Source organism: Homalodisca vitripennis, chromosome 6 (genome assembly GCF_021130785.1).
Source record: "Homalodisca vitripennis isolate AUS2020 chromosome 6, UT_GWSS_2.1, whole genome shotgun sequence".
Classification (NCBI taxonomy): Eukaryota; Metazoa; Arthropoda; class Insecta; order Hemiptera; family Cicadellidae; genus Homalodisca; species Homalodisca vitripennis.
The window spans coordinates 95,197,464-95,222,796 of record NC_060212.1 but is presented as its reverse complement, the minus strand read 5'-3'; the positions used below and the strand labels follow the sequence as shown (position 1 = coordinate 95,222,796).

Here is a 25,333-nt window from a genome sequence, read left to right as displayed (position 1 = left end):
TGTAGCCTAATTAATATTCCAAAGTTTATTCATAGGACGAGCAAGTTTTTTACAACATTGTACTAAAGATGCTCCTAAATGAAGGTATATTTATTTTTTTTCAGTACAGTAGTTTAAAATTAAGAACAATTTGCAAGTAGTATTAATAACAATGTTTATTTTGTGCTAGAGGAAAAATTTTGTACTATAAAGTAAAGTTGTAATAAAGTAATGTACTACGCAAAACTTTATTGCCTATTTGAAAGTATAAAGTTAATTAAGTGTTAATTGTGTGTAACTATATTCAAGCAGTATGTTGTAGGTATAATATATAATTATTGTTGCATAACGATACAAACAATTATAACTATGAGAAATTGTTAGGAAATATTCTTATATGAAAACATATGAAATATACATTTTAACGTTAGTTTGTTATCTATTTTATTGTTCTCAACCTGTTTGACTTGCCGCTAATACTTTTTTTGTGATGTTAATTAGCATTTAAAATCTGTACGTAGCAGTTTAACGAAATAATTAATAATTAAATAATTTGTACTTGACAAATTACAATAACACTGATGAAATAAATTGAATTTCTAAGTGGTAAAGAAAAATCCTTGAAATAAGGTTTGGGACAATAGTGCAAAGTCTTAATAGGTACTTAGTTAATTGCGAGATGTCGGTAATATAGTTCTGGTTCCAATTAACTTAGCGAGGTTTAGTCTAAGTTTTCTAAGTGGAGCACAGAAAATGTTTTTTAGCACAGAAAATGCCTTATAGCACAGAAAATGTCTTATAACCCAGAAACACTCTGCAGGCCGCCCAGTACAACTATATGACACCATGTTCACTAACGCTAACGCTATACTATATACGCTTTATGCAAAATTTCGATTGTGTAGGTCGTTCGTTATCGTGCGGACAGGCAGACTATTTCCGATCCACTTCGAGTCTTGAGTATGGAGCAGAGCCCACGAGAAGTTGGGAAGTAATTTTTGACCGATGAGGGACTTGTCACCATTTCAACAATAGCACTTGATTTGAGCGCTGCGATCTTGGCAGTACGAGTGAGATTGGTTCAAAGCTTTGGGTTAAATTTGTAGAGTTTTGTTATAAATTTTGTGATAAAATAAATATATACCTGTCTTTTTTCCATTAAACATTTATTTTCTAAAAAAATATAGCGATTGGTAAATTACACTTTGTTACCACTTCCTGTCAAATTAAGAACATTCTTAACACAAACAATTTTTTACTAACCATATAGGCCAGTGCCTCAATTCAGGATCAGGGCCTGTTTTGACATTAGGTGGAATGCCTAATTAATCCGTAGCTGAGGCAGGAAAGAAGTAATTAAACGTGATAGGTATTGTGTATCATTTTTGACTTGCATCGTATCGAGTTCTGCACGTGACGTTTGATTACTAATCGCATGTAATTATCGATCAAGTGATATTCGTTTTAATTAGTGTTCGTTAAAATTAATCCATTTTCTTTCACATTAAAACATTTCCCAACTAAATTAATTATTTATTTAACAATGCAATGTGAGAATTTGAAAGATAACCCATTTTCCTTTCTAGTCATGAAGCTCAAGCCATGAATCATCACTCAAGTGCTAGAATTGATTATTTCCGGTTTTCGTGGAACTTGTCTTTTGTGAATATTTGAATAGCTTCTCAAGAAATTGCCTTTATCTATCAAGACATATTCCATTGCAATTTGTGTCCATATATTTTATTCATAGTTATTACAATTTTGTTTTCTTATTTTTTTAAAATGTCGTTTTAATTTTTATGGAAATTCCTAAATAAATGAGTTTAGTCTAAAATAAAAATAACATTGTGAGCGTTTTTCGTTAAGTAAGAAAAAATAACACTTTAACAACAATCTGAATTACTGTTCCTTCATGTCTACCCTTGTAGGGAGAACATATATTATTATTAAGGTTAATTTAAATAGTAGTTTAATATAAGATTAATTTCTCAGTTGCAGTAGTTCAATCGAATGTCATTAAATAATTACAATTTACTATTTATTGGGATATATTTCAATAAAAAAATTGTTTTGCTGTTTTATAGATGTTTGTTTATTTTTCTAACGATTGCCATTGCAAGTCAGTATTTATTTTAACCCGTAACAGCCCCCTGTATCCATATGGGTACAGTACTATGTTCAGTAATCACCTAGAGTGTTCATGTCTCACTTCATTATCTGGGCTGATACGGGTTAATCCCCAAATTAGGTATTTTAATTGTTAATAAGTTAGGATTCTTTTAATAAATATACAGGTTTTAATGTGATAGAATATTTTAGGTAATTATCGGTTCCATATAGAAATTCGAAGGTTGATTTGTTTAATAAGACACATTTGGGATCGAATATATTATTCTGTTTGACGAACACCATGTAGGTGTATTCCAGCCGCAGGTACACATCTTCCTTATAATTTCCAACTCCGTTTATAAAATATAAATGTGCGATTACATTATGAATGCTATCAATATAGTTCAGTATTAGTTTAGTCCATCAAGCTTCCTAGAGTTTCGGCTTGTTACGATGTGTGTATCTCTGTTTTGTTTATACATTTATTATCACTTTCAATTTATGAGCACTGTTGAGGTTATTGTAACTCTAGATCTCGACAACGAGTTCACGAAATCTAAAAATTAGTTGTTTCTGTAAAAGTTTAGAGGGAACACGTCGGGAAGTTCTGAGCTATGAATGTTAAGGCTTAGTGTGAAGTTTCGATAGCTAACAGTGTGATGTATCGCCCATGTACATCTGCTGTTAGCGCTCATCCATCTCACTTAACTCGTGAACGAAGTTCATGAATATTCAGAGAGCATTTCAGACGCTATATGAATATACTATATTCTCTGCTTCGCATCCAAATTAATAAACTGAGCGCATGGAATAACCAAATTAATAAAATATAACTGGGCGTATGGAAGAACCCAACAGAATATAACGAAAGAGTTATCGGACAGACGGACAGACTGCTCTTTGACCTTTTAGTCCTAAAATCAATAGGGTTCTTCTTTGGACCAATAGGAACCTACCACCCAAATTTCAAATCTGTAGGACGTTTCTGTCAAGAGTTAACGTACAGACGGACATACGTACGGACATACTCCCCTTTAACCTTTTGACGCCAAAGTTTTCCGTGGACATAGAAGAACCTATGTATCAAGTTTCAAATCTCCAGTACCTTTCTATCGAGAGTTATTGAATGGATAGACCTGACAGGTGGTCAATAATACGTGCTATGGTTGTCCTAATTGTGTTGTGTTTCGTCCGCGAGTTGACCGATAAGGGAGTTGTCACCGCGAACGCCGGCTCCGATATTTCCCGGAACCCGTATCTGGCTGTTGGACCGATAAATCTGCACTTGCGGCTTTAAATCATCATAGCAGCGACAGCGTAATCGCTAGGCGCTCGCAGCTAACTACTCTGCTTCTGGATTATACGTTTGGGGCGCTCTGAGCTCATCATTGATTTACCGAACCCTGGGCGGGATTTGAAAATTAACGCTAATGGATATTTTATCACTGTCAACCCCTGACCCGTGTACAGCGACCGAGCGGAAATTCAGACAATCCATGTAGTTAAAATACTTTATTAAAACAATAATTGGAAACTTGCATGCAAAAATCCAGTGAAAAACGACGATGCTCGTCTTTAGTTTTTATGTTGGCAGTACACAATTTTCTCGTGATAAATTATTGTAATACTTACTGGCTTTGATTATGTAACAGTCTATGGGAAGATAGTTCATCCAATGATGTTCAAATTTGTCGCATAATATTACTACGGAATGTTATGTTAAGTTAACGCTGGTATATTAGAAAACCCCAACATTTCGAATTTAATTAAAATTAGGTCATTATTACCGATCTCCTTCTAAGCCTTACTCTTTCCGTTCTCATGGGCCACTGGCCTGTGCGAGGATGTCATTAAATACAATAAGGGGGGGAGTCGATACAGTACAAGGTCGATGGCACTGATAAAAAGTGCAACGGTCACAGACTGGATTCGAACCTGCACTATCTCTAACTCAGACTCAAAGTCCAACGTCCTAGACCGCTCGACCATCGGCACTCCCATTAGAAGAATCAAAAGGTTTACAACAGCCAACAAGAGATTTAGCACGGTGGCGCAGTCTACAAATCGATGTACAGAACTAGAAGTATCGTTCAGAATTTCTGCCACCTGCCAGGTCTATTCCCTTTTAAAGTAACAGCTGCCAAACTGATTGTTTCGGAGAAGAACCTAAACATTTAACAGCATCTGCTTTTAATCCAAGCACCTCTAGTAATTTACACGTGATATTACACCATTAAGTTACTCTGATACCATGTGATCTTGTGAAGTTGACGAGCTGTTGAATGATTACAGATACCGACAACCAGAGGGTGATCATTCACGTGAAGGATGTCAACGATGAGCCGCCCTACTTCATCAACAGGCCGCTGCCCATGCAGGCCGTGGTGCAACTCAACGCTCCTCCCAACACGCCCGTGTTCACGCTCCAGGCTCGCGATCCCGACACCGACCACAACATCCACTACTTCATCGTCCGAGACAGGAGTAAGTAGTATACCATACTGTACCATCAGCACATTATAGAGTACAGTCATTCACATTGATTACAGCATTCTTTTCTGCACTTACCACCTTATTTATTATTACGATATTACGGTTGGGTAACTAATATTATTGATGTTGCAGGTAAATTTATACAGTATATCTTGCAAACAGTGTTGCAGTATTATAAGTTTGCAGTATTAGAAGTATATTCACAGTAAATATAGTGTTTTAGTAGGAGCTGATTAAACATTAGGTCAATGTACAACTGTTGTCAGTGGGAGAAAGTATCGTTAAATTCATAATTTATTTAAGGCGTAAGTACTTTAGTATTATATTTACCTATGTCTATTGGGGCTAATTGAAATGCTCAGTTTATTGATTATTGTAAAGCTACTGATATTGTTTATCCTTGTTATTACTAATGATAATACTATTGGGTAACGAATATTGTTTGATGTTTTGAAATAATTTTTAAATGTATTACCTGGAAGTGTAGTTTATTGACATGTAAGGAAGTAATTATCCGAGTTAATATATAGATTTGATTGATGGATGATATAATAAGTGACAGTGTTTATTTACTCAACTTTAGACAATTCAATTTTCAATGAGAGAAACAATGAGGTTAGGGTAATTCACATCAATATTCGTAGTGCTAGGAAAAATTTTTAATTTATTCATGGCAATATTTAATGATTTTTTTGAAAATATTCTCCAAGTTTCATAGTAATGAGTGAAGTATGGATTTCTGAATCGGAAGTTGGTTATTTTCAATACCTGGCTACTCTTGCTTTGTCTGTTGCAATGAGTCATACAGAGCAGGTGGGACGTTGGTTTATGTCAACAATAGTATTTGCGCTAGGCAAGTCGCCTGCCGGCTACAATCAGCTGATTGCACTCTAATTGAGTTCAAGGTCAACCAGCTTCAGTTTTTCGTTACTTGCTGTCTATAGACTGCATTCCTTTTCGAGTGAATATTTTATAATGAATTTCCGCAAGTAGGCTACTTAGGCTATTGAAACATAATGCATTGATTGTCGGTGATGTCAATATAGATATATCTCAACAAAATCATAGTCAAATTAAGGATTCTTTTTTGACATTATTGGTAGGTAATGGTTTTTACTTCTCTAATTAACAGACCCAACTCGAGTAACTCAGAACTCAAAAACTTGCATAGATCACATTTTTTGTTCGGCATAATAACATATCTCAATTTAAATCAGCCATTTTTGAAATTGACATGTCAGATCACTATCCAATAGGATTGTCCTTTTCAATTAATGATTTAAAACATCCACAAAACCTTCTGAGTTCTACATTACACAAAAGCCATATTGATTTTTGCAAAATTAGCCTCAGATTTAGAGACAACTGACTGGAATTTGATTCTGGAACGATTTTGATTGTAACCTAAGTTTTTGATAATTTTCACAATACATTTTCTGAATATAAAAAAACAATACACATGTAAATACATTTTCAAATAATAAACTTGGAAAAGCCAAACAAATAAGCCCATGGATAAACTATAACTTGCTCAAGCGAATTGAATTGAGACATAAACTTTATAAAAGGTTAAAGATACGACCGTATGATGCTGATCTAAAATTGTTTTATAATAACTTCAAAATTAAACTATCACATGATCTCGATTGTAGAAAAATCAGTATTACAAGAATTTACTTGAACAATGCGGTAACTCTCGAAGTAAATGGCAACTAATTAATAAAATGACTGGCCAGCAACAGAAATCAATTCATAGGATTAAAACTAGTTCAGGTCAGGTAATTGTCAATGAACACGAAATTGCAAATCAATTTATTGAATATTTTACTAGGGTTGCACGTAATAATACCAATTTCAATACTATTTTAGATATAAGAATAATAAATAGGCAAGTGAACTCACTGTATCTCAGGCCAGTAGACTCGTTAGAAATAATTGATATTGTAAATGGAATGGCAAGCAAGGGATCATCTGGATTTGATAATATTAATATACTAACTGTTAAGAAAAATATTCATTTAATAGCCGAGACATTAGCAAAATTAGTTAATATAAGTTTTATTAATGGATTATTTCCAAATAGACTAAAACACGCTATTATAGTGCCCATTTTTTAAAAGAGGTGATCCTGAATCTGTTGAGCAATACCGTCCTGTCTCCTTGCTTTTCTATATTTTCCAAGCTTTTTGAAAAAGCTATGAGGAAAAGATTACTAGATTTTTTAGAAATAAACAATATTCTATCTCCTAAACAGTTTGGTTTTAGAAAGGGAAACAGTACGGAAGATGCTATAAGAGCTCTCATGACAATAGTTAATCACAGTTTAAACTCCAATAAAAAAAGTGTCAGGCCTTTTTGTTGACTTTACCAAAGGCCTTTGACTTGGTTAGTCATGACAATTTATTAATAAAATTGGAGGCAGTTGGAGTGAGAGGGGCTGCGCTTGGTTGGTTCTCCTCATACCTTACAGGACGCAAACAACAAGTGCGTATTATTAAGGCTCTAAGCGATGAGAGGTCTGTAGACATTGGCATACCGCAGGGATCTGTACTTTCCGCCGACTTGTTTGCAGTTTTTTCATTAACGACCTTTTATTTATTACCGTTTAAAGGAGAAGTAATTGCATTTGCGGATGACATCGTATTTGTTTATTCAGCCGATAGTTGGAATGAAATACGGGCTTTTATAGATCATGAATTTACTATTACTTAAATCATGGTGCGATTCAAATTCTATGTTAGTCAATGCAAATAAAACCAAATTACTAAATTTTGATTTAGTTGGATATACTTTTTATGATCAAATCAAGTATCACAACTGTCAAAATACTTTGAACTGTAATTTGCGATTTAATTGAACAAGTTAACGAAATTAAATATATTTAGGAATATTGTTAGATAATAGAGTATCGTGGAAAGCTCAAATCAATGCATTGAATACTGAATTGCGAAAGTCTATTCGATCATTTTATTTTTTTAAGAAATGTATGTGACACGCATTTTTTAAGAACGATATTATTTTGCACTAATACATTCACGGTTACAATACGGAATTGAATTCTGGGGATCCGCTTTTGACAACTTATTGAACAAGTTAAATGTGACTCAAAAATATATTATTCGTATCATTTGCTTCAAACGCAGAGAAGAGATCATACGGATCAGCTTTTCAAACAACTAAATATTTTAACAATAAAAAATTTGTTCATATTCAAAGTTCTTCGGGCTTTTTATAAGAGGAGTGGCAACCGGGGGACAGAAAATTTATTCTATCAAACTAGAAATGTAGTAAATCGCCATTTTGTAAGACCGAGGGTGAATAAATCATTTTTTTTCAAAACTTTTCTCTACTTAGCCCAAAAAGTTTCAATCGTTTGCCACAGGAAATTAAAAGTTGTAATACTTTGGTTTCCTTTTCTAATAAACTAAAATATTGGCTATTTGATGCTACAAGTATTGATGTTCTGTTACGGTAAAAATACATTAGAATTAGGTTCATGAGTCCATTCCTATCAGTGTGAATTCCGTCCTTGTGATAAGAACCCCTATTGTTATTCGTCACAGGAGCTGCCTGTTACAGTGTTTTTTGTTTGAAGACTAGACAGTTAAGACATCTTTATTTTGTTATTACTTTAATATTAGGTTTTAATTTAGTCACCATGTACTGGATAAAGGTGACTGTAATTTTCCCACAAATGTTTTGAATTACTATTGTAAATATGGGGAAATAAAATAAATATTATTATTATTATTATTAGGTGACCATTTGAGTAATGCTTTCAAAATTAGATTTTATCTCTTCGGTCTGTAATGCCAAAAAGATTGTAATTGCGATTTCTATTTGAGCTATTTATTTATTATTGCTAAATTAATAGCAACTTCATGATTAACTTATGATATGAGCATTGCCTTTGACAGAAGATAACTCATCCAATACTGTAAATAGTGGCAAGGAGAAAGTAACCGCTCGGACTGCTATCTGTGGAGTGAGCGGTCAAGTAGTGAATATTTGACTGGTACGTGGCGCAGCTCTAGCGTCTGACCTCAGAACTAACTGAAATAATTCTTCTCGGCACATCTCGTCTATATTAATGATTTGTCTCCAGTTTAACTAATACAATAAAACGTACTACATTGTTAAACATACAGTTAAACTCTCAGTTACGTTTGTGGATTTATTTGCACATTTCTCAAACTCATTTGATTTTTTTATATCTAGCACAACTTGAAAATATCACAATAAATTTTTAAGAATCGTACAAAATATTGTTTTTAAGCTGTTAAAAATAACATCAGGCAGTTATACAGTTTCCAAACTTTATAATAATATTCCCAACTTAAAGATGTCTCAAAAATATTTTTATAAGTAACATAGTAATATTATAGAGTAAATGTCCTCTTGAGGACTTTTAGCTTTTTCTAATACACTGTATATTCAAGAATCAATCTTAAATATACAGTGTGTTTGAAAATGTCCATTTTAGAATTTTATATGTGATAGATTAGTCATACAAAAATAAAAAAGTGTTAGCTGTTTGTCTGCATGCGTTTTTGAATCATTACGACCCACTTAAAACTACAAAATTGAATGTTTGGAACAATTTTGCACAAGCCAGTATTGTGAAGAAACTAACAGATCTTCACATTATCTTTTTCCTTCATATTAAATTAGTGGACATTATACATTTTTAAATTTAAATACTGTAAAACTGTAACGTTTATAACATATCCTAACGATAATGTTTTACAAATCAAAAAATATTAGATAAAAAATGGAATGATTAATAACAATTCAGGTTAGCGTCATCATTACATGGTCCTGTATTTTTATATCAACCAATGCAGATAATACAGAGCAGAGCGTCATTGTTAATCAAACATAAATACTGTAAAGTGTCAACTGTAATAATGGTGATTTGCGACTGTACAGAGTAACCGCAAATTAACTTGTGTGAAATTGCTTTTGGGATTTGAGGCAAATCCCTTGTTTAGAGTAAAACTTAACAAAGTGGTTGGGACAGAACAAAACAAGAAGTGCAGTGATTTGCCGTGACAAGAAAGGATGTAAGTAGATAGAGGGAGAGTTGGGCTTAGTCATTATCAACAGCAATCCATCAGTGCTTTTTACCTCCATTCGTGTTCTACCAACCTCCCCAATTGCGAGTTATTCTTAAATAACCCTTTATTTACGTAAACTATAAGGTGGTCCAAAATTGTTATATGTTCCTACTATAAGGTGGTCAAAAATTGTTATCTGTTACTTTTTGAACACTCACAGTTAGAAAACAAAAACCTGTAGAGTATATCCAACGGAACAGTGTATAATTTTAAGGTTTTTAATCTTTTGAGTAGACATTACTTTTTTGATCAGAACCAACTCTCTTCTCTGCTACATATTGGAAAAGAATTACAAAACCAAAAATTTTGTTAGACAAAATGCACATTCAAGAATTACATTTAAACTTAACGCATTGCTAAATTTTATATGTGCATATGAAAATTTTCAGAATAAGGTAAATTGTCAGTAAAAATAATCAGTGCTCAAAGCTTTTTTCATATCAGTGCTGAATTCTGCAACCCTCAAGAGAAATTAAAAATCAAATTTTGGTCTTTTGCAAGTTATAAACTTTGATCTGAAAGGTTTTTCACAAAGATGAGCATGTTATTGTTTTCCTGGAAGTAAATGACAGTGAATGAGTTAAGGCATTTAACATTTTGGACCTTACATTGGATTTGTATTTTATACATTGGAGACGGAAAAGTAGTACACTAGTAAATTCAGGACATCTTGAGAAATACTTTAATGCAGACATTCTGTTTGAGGATCCCAAGTTGGGTGTCAAGAACATTCACAAATGTTTGAAAGAAAATAAAGACAACCAAATAAATGAATGAAGGTATTCTTAAGTGCCCAGAAAAAATGTGATGATAAACATACCTTGCTAACATTAAAGCGGTTGAAGAATTCTTATAAATCATTCTCCAACCGTGTTGTCATTTCTTCTGGATTTGCATCTTAACAAACAATTTTCATCATCCTCCTATAACACCAAATTTCTGAAGACCCTACTGTTCTTTTTCATGATGCCAATGAGAAGCTCGTAAGTTCGCTGATCTTGATTGTGTTTTCCAGCCGGAGGAAGATTTGAGGTGGATGAGAGGTCTGGTGTGGTACGCACACGTGGCACTGACCCGTTCCAACTGGATATGGAGTATGTGCTGTACGTCAAGGCTGAGGATCAGAATGGGCGAGTTGACGAACGACGGTACCAGTCAACACCGGAGGAGCGATTGTCCATTGTTGGTGGCAAGCGAGCTCCACAGTTCTACATGCCCACGTACGAGGCAGAGATCCCAGAGAACCAGAAAAAGGACTCTGAGTAAGTTAAAAGTTGTATTAATCATTTTACTTTATTTTGACATCCGCTTATCTGTCAAGTTATGTAATCACCTCAATTATTACAGCACAGGGGAGAAAACTGAACTGTGAGCAAGCTAAGTTGCCAATTGCTATATACCATCATTATAGTCTTACAAAACCTGTAGTGGGGAAACTCTAGACAATAGACAATAGACTTTTTTGCACAATTCATAGAGAATAACATTAGCGTCAAAGATACAATATTAAATAATTAGGAAGAAAAAACAATTTAGTTGTGTCACTTATCACATTAGGTTTATGTCAACAGTTCTCCAAGATAAAAATTCTTTTATTGAATAAAACGGGTGTTTGAAAAGCCAGTTCTTCAGTGTGTTCTTTATATTTTCTTAAGACTTTATATCAGTGGGCAGGCAGTTGAACAGCTTTGCTCCCATTTACAATGGCTTTTCTTCACACTGTGCAGAATGGTGTTGAGGAAGAGTGAAGTCTGCAGCATAGCGAGTGTTATGTTGTTGTATGTCACTGCCTCGGGTCAGGTTTTTCTCTCGTGCATAGGTTATTATGTTGAGGATACAGAGTGACACTACAGTTAGAAATGAGCGTTTAACAAAAGCAGCTCCACAACTGTCTCTCGGCTCTCTAGAGCTCTAAATTGTTAAATCATCCTATTCAGTTAGTCATGTAATGACTTTCATTAAGGCATTAATCTTAGTCTGCAAGACATACTTCTGGTCAGCTGATTGTTATTCTTATCACAATAAACAGCATTACGTTACACAATACTAGTTTTGCACATTTTTATTTCCACTGTATTATAAGCATTGGAAGTATTTCCTAACAAATGGCATCCCAAATAGGGGTTGGACAATATTCCTATTTTTGTACTTTGATATTTTAACAATCGAATTTGTTGGTTATTGTATCGTAGACTAACGTATCTTTTCCACTTATGACAAGAAGCTAAGGAAATAGCACTTAGCACTTCATAGCACTTAGTCCTACACGGACTTTTGCTCATGCTTCTGGAGTGATAAGATTTCCAGGAAGAGTAAAGTTGGATGTAGGGACTGCCTCCTCTTGAGATTCCATGATGAGGAATAGCAAGCTGCAATAGTCACATTTCCAGATGCTATATCTCAGTCAAGTCACCTTGGAAGAAGGAAAGGCTATCAAAGTGGGTAGGCAAAGGTACTCTCTCGTATGTAGGCTAGCAACAGTCTTTAAAACTAAAAGTGTGCACTTGATCCAAACCTACATAAGGGATGTGTCAACAAATTACATGACTATATTATGCATTATCTGCAGTGCGCTACTTGTTTACACTAAGGGACTGTCTAGAATCCTTGAATAGGTTTGATAAGGGTCACACTCTTTTAAAACTGTCCAGGTTTCATACCAAAATGACAATGCTCAAACATTCAATGCTAAAAAAGAGTGTTCTATACATGTTAGTAATAAGTCAGGTGTTTTAAAGACCAAGTGAAACAATTTATATTTTTCATTTAATTGCTGCGGTTCCATATAAAATTATCTCTCCAAATTCTTTCTTTCTGTTAAGGGATAAAAAGCTTTCAAACCAATTTTGTCTCCAATAATTCTTTATAGTCAGATTTACTGAACAACAAAGATATTTAATCAAAGGTAAAGGAGCAACAAAATAAACTTCGGTACTTTGATAATAAATGGAGGACATCCAGATTATAAATGATTCAGGGCCGTCTCTCATTTATGAGTTTGCTCAAAGCCAACAGAATCAGCCTGCTCGAGTCAAACGCTCAGCAGTATTAGTCACTTCAAAAGGAAACATCTACAAGAGGCTCGAGTCTAACCTTGATAAACATGCAATATAATTTCCTTTTGAAGTGTAATGCAAACTAGTTCAAGCGTATCCGATTACTTTTGTCACATATTGCATTTTCTTTTAGTACTATTTTAAAATCTATGAAGGAAGCTGTATTTGGAAAATTTAAATCCTTTTTCCATATTTAATTATTTTTGCTGCTACTTGTAAATATAACCATTGTTTGCTAGGCTTTTTATTTGAGTGCAGTAAACAAAGGGAGTAACTTTCACTATGACTACTGCACATGATATCCTTTGACAGATTTGATTATATGAAAAATGCAAGATTTGGTTAAAAAAACACTTATATAAAATAAATTTGTTGTACAATTTTACTGTATACAGTGTAATTAGAGAAAAAAATCTAACTTATCCATGATAAAATATGCAATTTAATATTTTGTTAATATTTGTAATACATATATTTGGTTATTATCTAAATGAGTTATAATGTGGTTGTCATTTAATTTTCAGTAAATGAACAATTGTGTATTTATAATGTTCCATATACTCACTGAGTTAACAAAAACACATTTTGCTTATATAAGTTTCAACTTTTTCTTTTTTTCATGCTGTTTGGTCAAAGTTCAAGTTTGGGAAGTAAACTTTGGTGTTCAAATATAACGTATTTAATTTTCCTCATCTCATACAAAATAATTTCTAATCAATTTCTTAATTTCACAGCATTATCTCGGTGAAAGCGAAATCATTTGCGGACCGAGAAATCAGGTACACCCTGAAGGCTCAGGGACAGGGAGCTGGCACTTTCAACATCGGACCAACCTCAGGGATCGTCAAGCTGGCAAAGGAGCTAGACTTTGAGGACCTCCGGCAACCTCATGTGTACTCACTCATTGTTACGGCTACAGAGGACTCTGGAGGCTTCTCTACATCTGTTGAGGTTAGTAGTTAGGTGTACATGTTGCTGTGGTAGAATTGTGTAACTCAAGCGTACATTGTTACGGCTACAGAGGACTCTGGAGGCTTCTCTACATCTGTTGAGGTTAGTAGTTAGGTGTACATGTTGCTGTGGTAGAATTGTGTAACTCAAGCGTACATTGTTACGGCTACAGAGGACTCTGGAGGCTTCTCTACATCTGTTGAGGTTAATATTATGGTGTACATGGTGTGTTGCTGTGATGGAACAGTGGAATAAAACAAACAATGTAAGACAAAACCAAAATATTCTGATATGATAAAGATAATATAACGACAGTTACGATAATATTCAATGTACTTATTCACTTTAAGGGAATGCCTTTGCAATGAAGACATTTATTTAACCTAGGTAAAATCATCACCATAACAACTGTATTTAAATGTTTAATATCACAATAAAACTAAACCAATCTCGAAATGGTAATGTTCTCCTGTTTAAATTCTTGTAGGAGTGGTGAACTGTTTCTTATTTAAACTGTCAATATTCCTTAAAAATTCCACCCACCTTTTTATATACAATCTTTTGTTTTATACATTCAGTTTTTATTTTTATATAACAATGTGTTTATATATAAATAGCCAAAGACAATATAACCAGTACAGGTCCCAGATGTGTACGGCTTAGGAACGGAGAGCCAATTTACATCGCATAAGCACACAACCTGGTACTTCTTGAAATTGATGGAAGAATTTTCCCTAAGATAGAAATTGATAGCTCGCAAGGCTAATTTGAATGAGGATCGGGAAACATATGCTTTTAAAGGGGTTACAAATATGAAACTACGATTTTTTTATCATTTAAACTTTTATTAGCTTGATACACATAAAAAAACCATCAGACACGCAAATAAGTGTTAGATTGGTGTCACCTGACCAGATACAGACACTGAAAGACGTAACTGTCAGTTTGTGTACCTGGTGTCTGAATGTGATAATCCGTTGGTGTTAAGTTTGACAAGTTATGAAAAAAGTAATCTGAGACATAAATTATGGTTTGATTTTTAACCTTTCCGTACCCTCCATTTTTTTGACATCTACAAAAATTAGCACAGCTGATTGATTTCTTTCTTATGGGAAATTCCTCTATCGATTTAAAGAAAAACAGGTTGTGTCGTAGTACAATGCAGACTGGCTCTCAGCTCTTGGATTATAGGGCAATATATTGACAAATAACACACTTACAAAATAATCGGGATATACATGTATTGTATTAAAACGTTTGTTATTTTAAATCTAGTTTCAGTTTGTACACCATTTTACCTTTAAGTACAGTCTCATGCCTATGGCTGTAAAGTTGTCTATTTATTTGAATTAATCTAACAAGCATCCAACTAACAGAATAACAATTGGAAGTTTGCAGAAGAATTGAACTGCGAATGAATTGTGTGCTGCTTTACACTGGTAAACTTACAAACTCCTCACAAACTCTACATCTTTTGTAACTTTTGTATTAAGAAGAGTATGCAGAGCTTCCTTTTCTTGAAGGTTAAAGTTTGATGAATTCCGTTTGCTTTGCGTGTATTTAAATAACGCACCTTTTGTTTAGAGTTGGAAAGTTTGCAGTTGTCTCTTCATCCCTGCTCCATCCTCCCCCTTACCTTTAGTGTTGAGAGATTCTCACTACTCTAACCTAACATCTGAATACCTACAGTTTTAAATTTGTGTATCAAAATGCGTCTTCTGATGATTTACTTAAATTTTCTATTAAGTAATCATAAACATCTAAACGGTACAGGTTTGTTTGGCTATGCTGCAGTAAATAAAGTCGTATAAAATAATCAGCCTTCTCTACCCAATCAGGCACTATCAGAATATCTCTAGAGGATGGCATGTTCATCTAGTCATTTAATGCAGGCATTTTCATTTCATTTTGTCATTCTAGTGTTCTCTGTGATCCTGATTGGTCTGTCATTTTGTCAAGGAGTTTTAGGAGACATTATGGTTGATGAAAATAATCACATTCAAGTGTGCAAGTGTTTTCCCAGAACAATGCCATTGTGTTCTAGAACAGTGCCAGTGTGTTCCCACAACAGTGCCAGCCATTGTGTTCTCAAAACAGTGCCATGTGTTCCTAGAACATTGCCATTGTGTTCCTAGAACAGTGTCATTGTGTTCCCAGAACATTGCCATTTTGTTCTCAAAACAGTGCTGTATTAAGAAGAAAAATTCTCCTGCTCAATGAGCATTAATTAACTTTTTTTAAATTGAGGCACATCGTCTATTGAAGTTTTTTCTTTTTTTCTGGTTCTCTAGACAGTGGAGGAAACTTCTGCTGTACTCAAACATAAAAGGTCGTCTTTGAATTTATAAATGGTTTCTAGCTTTATTTGGTGATCCAATGTAGCTTAATAGCTAAGTTGATGATGCAAATAGACTGTCAGAAATAGGTTTTCAAGCTTTCAAAGCTGTTGTTTCGGTGTATGCTGAAAATATATCAAACAGTTATTTTTATGTGTTGTGTGCCATTTTAAAATTAAATATAAATCTACCAAAAATATTCTATGAATTTGCCATTTCCATGGGAAATAGGATAAGTAGCTCTGCCAGATCTAGAGCATATTATTTGTGTATCAACTACATCAAGTGATATATAGGTTTTTCTTAGTTCTTAGGTGGATGTAATAAATAATTGTCTCAAAATAAACTTCTTACTTGCCATCAGACTTGTGTTTTTCATGTAAGAATATTTTTCCAGCTGACAATACGAGTGACAGATGTGAATGACAACGCTCCCAAGTTCGAGCTACCAGACTATCAAGCCCACAACGTTGACGAGGACATCCCTCTGGGAACTTCAATACTGAAAGTGAAGGCGACAGATGCAGACTCCGGAACCAACGCTGAGATACAGTATGAAGTCTCTGATGATCACTTTGCGGTAGATTCCAACGGAATCGTCAACAACAACAAACAGCTGGATGCAGACAACAACAACGCTTATTATCAGTTTGTTGTCACTGCTAAGGACAAAGGTAAATTTTTCTGCATTTCTAAGAATTTACCCTTTTGATACAATGTACATTAGTAGTACATTGTTATAACAGTCTTGTAAGGGTTTTAAGTAAGTATGAATAATTTTTATATTTATTAATTTTGAACTAAAACTCAGGAAACACTGAATAATATTAAAGACTTCCAATTCTATTTCTATTGCTTTTACTTGTACAATCCATAAAAAATTACTCTGGTTTGAATCAGGATTAATAACATGTATTTCTAGACATTTAATAATAATGAATAACCTTATTCGAGTCAGTATTAATAGAATTTTTTCAAGATATTTAATTAAATGTTAATTATACTAAATCCTCATTATATGTGTAATTATTAATGCGTTCACTGCAGCTCTAAACTGAGTAACCTAACTTTTAAGATGTATAATTGGATATTAACTAAATTGAATTGATATTGGTTGAACAATCCGTCTAATTCTAGCATGTAATAAACAGTGAACATAATTCAATTTTCTACACATTAACAAAAATTTAATTGAAAATATTAATTTAAAATTCAAACAAAACAAGTAAAAAATAATGTGACTTGAAAAAAACTTTTTATAGTGTTTTTTGTGTTTCAAAAACGCTTATGTTCTTAACTCTCAAACAGAATTGGAAACTTAAATTACTATTATGGAAGAAAACCTGACTATGGCCTGGCTGCAGGATCAAATCTTTCTCTATGTTGATAAGTGTGTAAACATTTAGGTTACAATAAAAAAACTGCAATATGTTTAAAATAACTGTTTTTTACAGGTGAACCACCAAAGACAGGCACTGCCACAGTCAGGGTTTACACCAAAAATAAAAACGATGAAGAGCCCAAATTTTCGCAACAAGTGTACACACCCAATGTGGACGAGAACGCCGGGCCCAACACACTCGTAACAACCGTAGTGGCCTCGGATAAAGATGGTGACAATGTCAGGTACAGATTACAACATATATCAAGACAGTAGTTTAACTAATTTAATGAATTAACCAGAAATTTGAATTGCATTGAACAAAACAAACGGCTTCAATATATCAAGTTTAGTGAAAAATTAGTGACTACATAAACTACTAGTTAGTAGCATTTGCATCATTTGTTCACTGGTGGTGAACATTGCTATACAATATAAAGAATTTAGACTCTAGTATACTAAAACAGTTTAGTATGATCTTGGCATAAATCCATTTATTTTTACAGGAAAAGATTGATAAGGTAGCATTACCGAACATTTTCTGGTTTGAAATTGTGTTTTGAGTATAATATGTGATATTGTAATCAATTTTGAATAAAAACATAATATTAAGAGTTAATGAGTGTGTGTCCCTAGCTGTCCTTTAATTAAATGATCTTCTGCCTTTAAACGGGTACTATTTAATGATTTATGCATTGATAAGATTAATATGTCAATAAATAACTACATGATCCTACCTCGTAGGATATAAATAATCAGACAATAGTCTGTGCCCCAAAAATGGTGTAATTATACATAATAATACTATTACAACTGCTACACTAATGAGATACATTACAGAGTTATTATAATTCAGTCTCAATGTGATTTTATGACAATACTAATTAGACTTGAATAGAAACTAACATATTGGAAACGAACAATCAGTAAAGCGCATTGTCAGAATGTCTTTGACGATGTTGCATTGCATGATCAGCTGTGTTTCATGTTACAAAGACTAATAGTTCTACAACACCAATTGTATACCATAAATTGAATGAGTGAGATGAGCCATTATATTATCAATCCAGTGTTTATTATTCATATGTGGAAAAAACTGTGTTCGTAAAATTAATTAAATGAGGATCATCTTATCTATTGTCTTTTCTTTCTTGCATGTTTGTTTTCTGACCATAAACACTGCTGAGATTATTAAATAACCACTTTGTTCTACTCCATCAATATACTTCTCTTTAATGTAAACGTAATTGTATGTTCTCCACACAGATCTGCTCGACAATTGAACTACAACCAACTGATTACGTAATCATAAGTTGAGTTAAACTAATTATTTCCGGGAATAAATCAATCGAAAGCCAAGCCAGACAAGTTACCTTGGATAGTTGTTTTCCTTCATTGTACGAAGAAAAACAACAAGTATTTGTCATAAATTTTATGCAGATTATTTTCCAACCATTGATATGTAAACTAGGTTTGGATTCGTTGGCGGAGGCGTCTCGTCGGGGCAGTTTGTGATTGAGGAGATCACCGGAGTGATCCGGCTGCACGGCAAGGCTATCTCGCTGGATCGGGACAAGTATGAGCTGAATGTGACGGCCATGGATGACGGCGCGTGTTGCGCTAACGGGGAGTCTACCATCCACACGAGCACAGCCGTTGTTGTGGTGTTCATCACCGACGTCAACGACAACAAACCCATCTTCAAGGACTGTGGCACCTACTACCCCAAGGTGGAGGAGGGAGCCCAGAATGGCAGCCCTGTCATCAAGGTGAGGCATTTATGACTGGGAGCGATGATTTTAACCCTGGATCTGTCAAACAACTAGTCACTATCAATCAATCAATTTATTGTTTTAAGACTTTTTGCAAGTATTAATGAAGTCAGTATTGTGGCACAACGCCAAGTCTAGATATATTTATAACTATAGATGTACTATAAATTACAGATAAACTATTACATTTCAAATTCATACTTTTTTATAATTTGATAATTTTTCCATGTTAAGGTGTAAAAAGAGTTGCTAAAATAATGTCATCAATTAGTTAAAACAAATTACTTCAATTAAACGACAATTAAAATATTTATTTTTTCATATACTGTCATACTCTAAAACTAGCTTGTATATAAAACTTTTAGTTTTATGTTACATACAGTACTGACCTATAAACTTCTTTTTGCTAAGAGTCATTGTAAAAACCAATAAAAAATTAGCAATTTAAATGTAATTATCTCCATAGTCAAAAAAGAAACACAACAAAATCCCAGTAATTTAGCAATTGTTATCAAAAGGAAGGAAAATGTGCCAAAAAGTGAAATAGTTGCGATATTACACAAGTTTTATCCAATTCATAGTTTAGTAAGAAAAAATGTAAGTCCTTTGTTTTAAACATTAGTTTTAAGTTTCATGTACTCCTCAATTTAGTTCCAATATGATCATATTTTTTTATTTAGTTATTTTTGTTCATTATTTTTATACCTTTAGGGTATCTATAAATTACGTTGTAATGTTTCAAATGTTATGTTTCAAATAACTTATTTTCCATTGTACAATTTAACTTACTCATAAATATTTGTATAATGATTAATTCCACCCTGTCTCAAAAAATGGGTTTCAGTTAGTGTAGAAAATAAATTTCAAAAAGTATGTAAGTGTCAGATTAAAATTATATAAAATCTGTTATTCTATAGTAATTTCATGTTATCAGTAGTGAAAAGTTTCAAAGGTAATCGTCAAGTCATTGAAAAACCTAATTTGTACTCTAATTATTATAGGTTCATTTTCAGTCTTCTTTTTCTTGGTTAAATAGGAGAATTTGTAACGTTTTTTCCTTTCATTCATCCATGAATCTTACTGTCATAATTTTTTTCAGGTACAAGCGACTGACGATGACAAGGGTGTCAATGGGCAGGTGAAGTACTCGATCGTTCAACAACCAAACCAGAAGGGCACCAAGTTCACGGTTGATGAAGAAACGGGTGAAGTTCTGACTAACAAGGTGAGTTTAGACTTGGGATGGAAAACAGTTCTAGTCTATCAGTGGTTGATTCTGGTTGCTGATTAAATCAAAACTGGATAGTTTTTTGCCCCTGGAAAAACCTTTTCTGGAAAGCGTTTTGTCTTTTGACATGAAAAGAAAGGAACATTAACTGAAATGAAACGAATCTCCTAGTCTGCAAGGTATCATGTTGTATGATTTCAAGAATTTAACTTGATTCCTTAAACTCACTATTTATCACAAAAAATAATCTTAATCTGAATCTTAATTGGATCGCTCTGACGAAAAATTGAACCAATGGAGATGAGTAATAACTTTGTAGAGCACTAAAATATTTTTCTCAAATATAGAATCTTATGGACAGAAGGGAAATTACAGTGGTATTTTTAAGTCACGGCTGAGATATCGCATATTATCTTTCTAGAGATTCTGTGATCTTCAGAACTGTAATAGAATTATTCCTCTGCAGAAGAGGGCAATTTTCACCTTACTCTGCAGAGCCATTAATTACTAAAAGGTAATATAGTAAACTTTTATAGGACTAATTCTTCGTCTTATTCAATTTCCTTATATTAGTCAACTTGACCAATTTTCCACTCTCACCTTATGTATGGTACCTTTCTCTGTGGTGCGTCTAGTGGTGCTAAAGAAGTTTTCCTGTGCCAGAAGAAGGCTGTCCATGTAATTTTTAATCTTAATTATAATGATACTTGTAAACAACATTTCATAGAACACAATATCCTTACGCTTCCCTCTACTTTACTCTTACAAATTTTAATGCATGTAAAAGGAAATCTAGAATTTTTTGATTTTAGAAGCTCAATCCACAACCATTAAACCAGAAACCAAGACTTGATCAATCAAAGTTTGCTTGGCTGTCAAAAACGTAAAATACACATCTGTATTTGGGCACCAAACTCTTTAATAAGAGTGACCATTAGTTGTAAGAACATTTCTTGTAAAAATGTTAAAACATCTGTGTCTAAATGATTAAAACAAAAGGCATTTTATTCTATTAAAGAAATGTATTCCTGTACTGTAAGTGATTGTATTTTCATGTAATTTGTGCTTCTTATGTGTTAGATAATTTTATAAGCTTTATTCGGCCATTGGTTAAATAATGGGTTTATATTTATATTTTAATGTATTTTTTTAGGCATATTTTATCAAACTATGGCTTTGTCAATACATTGTTTATGTGGGATTACAATAAAAGATTCTTGAGTCAATCAGGAAAGTATAATTTTAGATTTTCCTGTTGGTTAACAAGCCCAATACACTGCAACCTGAGATCTTTAGTGCTCAAAATTTTACCAAGTTTTTTACCTATTTACTTTAATAATAATGATTGTACAGTGTGTAAAGTTTGTACATCTGTCAGTAACAATTAAAGTTAGGTAACTGAAGTAATGTTTTACAGGTGTTTGATCGTGAAGGCGATGACGGCAAGTTCGTCTCCGTTACAGTGAAGGCTACCGATCAGGGAGATCCTTCGCTGGAAGGTGTCTGCTCCTTCACAGTCGAGATTACTGATGTCAATGACAACCCTCCTTTATTTGACAGACAGGTAACTTGTGGAGTACTCGAGTTAAATAACAAAAAAATTTTTGGTTTAATTTCACATTGTCCTAGAAATGTATTACTTTTTTTGAACAGAATTCAGAATATGGAATCTGATATTATATTTTGTTTGTTAAATGTACTTGAATTAATCTGGTTTCCTAAGTTTTATGTGTTTATGATATAAATTATTAAAATAGTTACAGTTATCAAAAAGATTGTGTAAGAAGAAGGTGGAAAGTACATGAGAAAGGCACCAAGTTATCGTTGTAAGCGATAGAAATAGCTTTTTTACTTCCTATTAAAAAGAGAAATGACGAAAGGCAGTGTTGCGTGTTGATGTAAGCTTATGTGGTAAAACATTATATATGTTGTATTCATCACAAACTGCAGCATGAAAGTGATGACAACGTTTTAAAACAAACATCACTCTACAAAAATTTTTCACACTGGTTGTTTAATGAAGAGGATCTATCCTTATTTGTCTTATAAAATGCTTGGGAAACAATGCTTTTACTGTCTCGTCTTGTACTTAACTCTAAATACAGAATACCATCTTCAAAAATAAATAATTTCTGTAGTACTTAAACCATTTTTTGTGTTGGTTCGTTGCAGAAATACGTGGAGAATGTTAAACAAGATGCGAGTATAGGCACAAACATATTGCGAGTATCAGCTTCTGATGAAGATGCAGACAACAATGGAGCGATAGTGTACTCGCTGAGTGCTCCATACAATCCGCTGGATCTTGACTATTTCGAGATCCAGCCGGAGTCAGGTTGGATTGTGCTCAAGAAACCTCTGGATGTAAGTTTTAGCTGCTCTTGTTTTTTATTTGTTTCTAAAATTGGATCAACCGGACAAGAAACAATTTTTCAAAACAATCTGCTTCCAATATGCTTCTCAGTCTTAGTGTGTTATTATTTTAAGTGTGTACTATATTAAGAAAGAAATTATAAAAACAGTTGTGTGATGTTGAAAATGTATTTTTTATGAATGAGTATCTTTTATGACATGTTAATTCGATATAATACCTGAGTGTATATGTGTGTTTCATTGGTAAGTAATAAATTAATTAAAACATACACTTATTAAATATACAGTGAATAATAACACTAGGGTTTATTGCAACATTTTAAGACAACAAAATGAACATTCATGATAGTTAATTGGTTGGATTTTGTCATATTGTGTGTGAATTGCAATTTTGCATTTAGATTACTTGTATGTACCTGTCAAATATTTGCAGTTAAAAAAATTAAACACGACCATTTCATATCCTATAGCTGATAAAGTTAATACTTTGTGGAAAAATAGATTCATATGATAACTAGATAGTGATTCATACTACATGATGGGAATTAAAAAGATTATGCTATTTTTAATTGCCAAATGTATAATAAATTACGTTATTTTGTTGGCTCTAAACACTGTAAAAGTAATAAAATTAAAATAATTCAATTATCTTTCAACTGAATTAGATATTTTATCATTTTTTGATATCAAGTACCTTAATTGTTACAACCAAACCTTAAAAAAATTTGGTATGTTTCTCTTCATGTATACATATTATATTTCATTTCAATAACTTATAGGAGTAAAAGTCAGTTAAGTATAGTATATTCATATTTTTTTAAATTTTAGTAAAATCATGATGGTGAACAATGGTAAAGCACCAACTGTTAAATGCAATTTAGTTTATTAATTTTATACGAACCAGTGGGATTTTCGAGGGGAGGGAAAGCAGAGAAAAGAAACTCAATTCTGTGCAAGGCCATGATTTGTTGCGACTAATGCATACTCATTCATCCATTAGAGCAAATCTGTACAAATTCATTGGAATAAATTCAATTTTCTTTGCAAACGAACTTATGTTAGTGTTTAAGTAGTGTATTTTTATTCTTGATCTGCCATGATTGTTTCAGGACAGCACTGATGCAGCAGATTTTCATTTAGTGCACATGCTTAGTGCATTTAGTTTTAAGTGTGTAGGACAGTTTTAACTTTAGCATAATGGAAGTGCTTGGTAATTATGTGTCGTATAAGGATATCATTTCTTAACCCTCTAAGTGGGTGGGGGATCATTTGTTTCTGAAATGGTAGATTGATTTTGGCTGTCTTGCAGATTTTCTTTTATTTCTTGTTGTAATCAAGAATTATTAAAGATTATGATTCTAGTAAAAATTTTAAAAAATATTTATACACACAAGTTTTGTTTTCTTAGTTTTATAACATTAAAAATGTAAAAATGGACATTAGATTCTTTTTCTTTTTCTCTATATATCAGGTTAAATGAAAGTTAAAAATTTATTTCTACATAGGCTCAAAATACTTTGGTCAATGAAATTTGGAGTACAATCGGCTCAATTTTGTTACCATGGACTTAGTGGCATCTTCAGTTATACAAACTACTACACTGCAGTTGTGTTTTTGATTTTACAGTGGTTGGCTAACACAAAGATGTTCATACATGTTTTAATATCCCTAATTAAATACATAGAATTACATTTATAGATCGTTATAGAATTCAATTAAGTTAAAATATAATTTTCTAATATCGTGTTATGGTTATATCTTTAACAACTTTCCTTGGTGTTTTTCATAATTGGTGTTTCAATGGTTGGCACTTAGAGGGTTTAAAATTAAAATAATTTTAGTTATCATTGTGATTTTAAAGTCAAATTACAATTTTTATGTTTTGAAAAATTGTTTCTGATACAGTTTTTAAACTTTTTATCATTACATTGATTCAAAGGGGTTTCTTTCATGTTCTAGGAAGACAGTAAAGTTATGTACAGGAATAATAACTAGTTTTGGAAAACGTGAATTACAATATTTCAAGTACCACATAACGCATTGAATTTTCAAATTACTGTAGTAAATTTTTAACATTATAAGTTAACTGTTAAAAGTAATATCTTCCTGCTAAATCAATAATTGAAAATTCTCTCAAAATCTGAACAACCTTCCATAAAGTACTGTTTTAGTTTCAATGTAAAAATCTAGTTTTATCGCATATTGATATTGTTGTTCAAATCAGCATCAACCACTCATTAAAGTATAAAAGATTCCTTCTTAAAACGTAATATCATAAAAGAAACCCCTTTGTGTTTTTTTAATTGTACATTTAGTGTTGGAGCCAATTGTTATAAAGGTGAACAAACGTTTTGATGACGAATTTCCAAAAAAGTAACGCATCAAAAACAATATTTTGTGTGCATTTGTAAATAAAATAAGCTTTTTCCAGTTGTTTGGTTGACGCACACTTTCTTTACGTTGGCGAGGAGTGTATAAATGAGTTTCGTTTCTACGGCACATTCCTACTTTCAACTGTTTTCACTGTCATCTGCAGAG

At 32.9% G+C, this 25,333-nt stretch overlaps 1 protein-coding gene across 1 annotated transcript in view; it reads left to right on the top strand.

Annotated features, from left to right (window-relative positions):
* LOC124364561 (neural-cadherin-like) overlaps positions 1 to 25,333 on the top strand; it is a 326,135-nt gene that overhangs the window by 289,244 nt on the left and 11,558 nt on the right. The window contains 9 exon segments of the mRNA XM_046820118.1: positions 4,381 to 4,572; positions 10,714 to 10,960; positions 13,489 to 13,705; positions 16,439 to 16,715; positions 17,496 to 17,667; positions 18,894 to 19,191; positions 20,294 to 20,419; positions 21,840 to 21,986; positions 22,595 to 22,786. Coding sequence (XP_046676074.1) covers positions 4,381 to 4,572; positions 10,714 to 10,960; positions 13,489 to 13,705; positions 16,439 to 16,715; positions 17,496 to 17,667; positions 18,894 to 19,191; positions 20,294 to 20,419; positions 21,840 to 21,986; positions 22,595 to 22,786 — 1,868 coding nt within the window.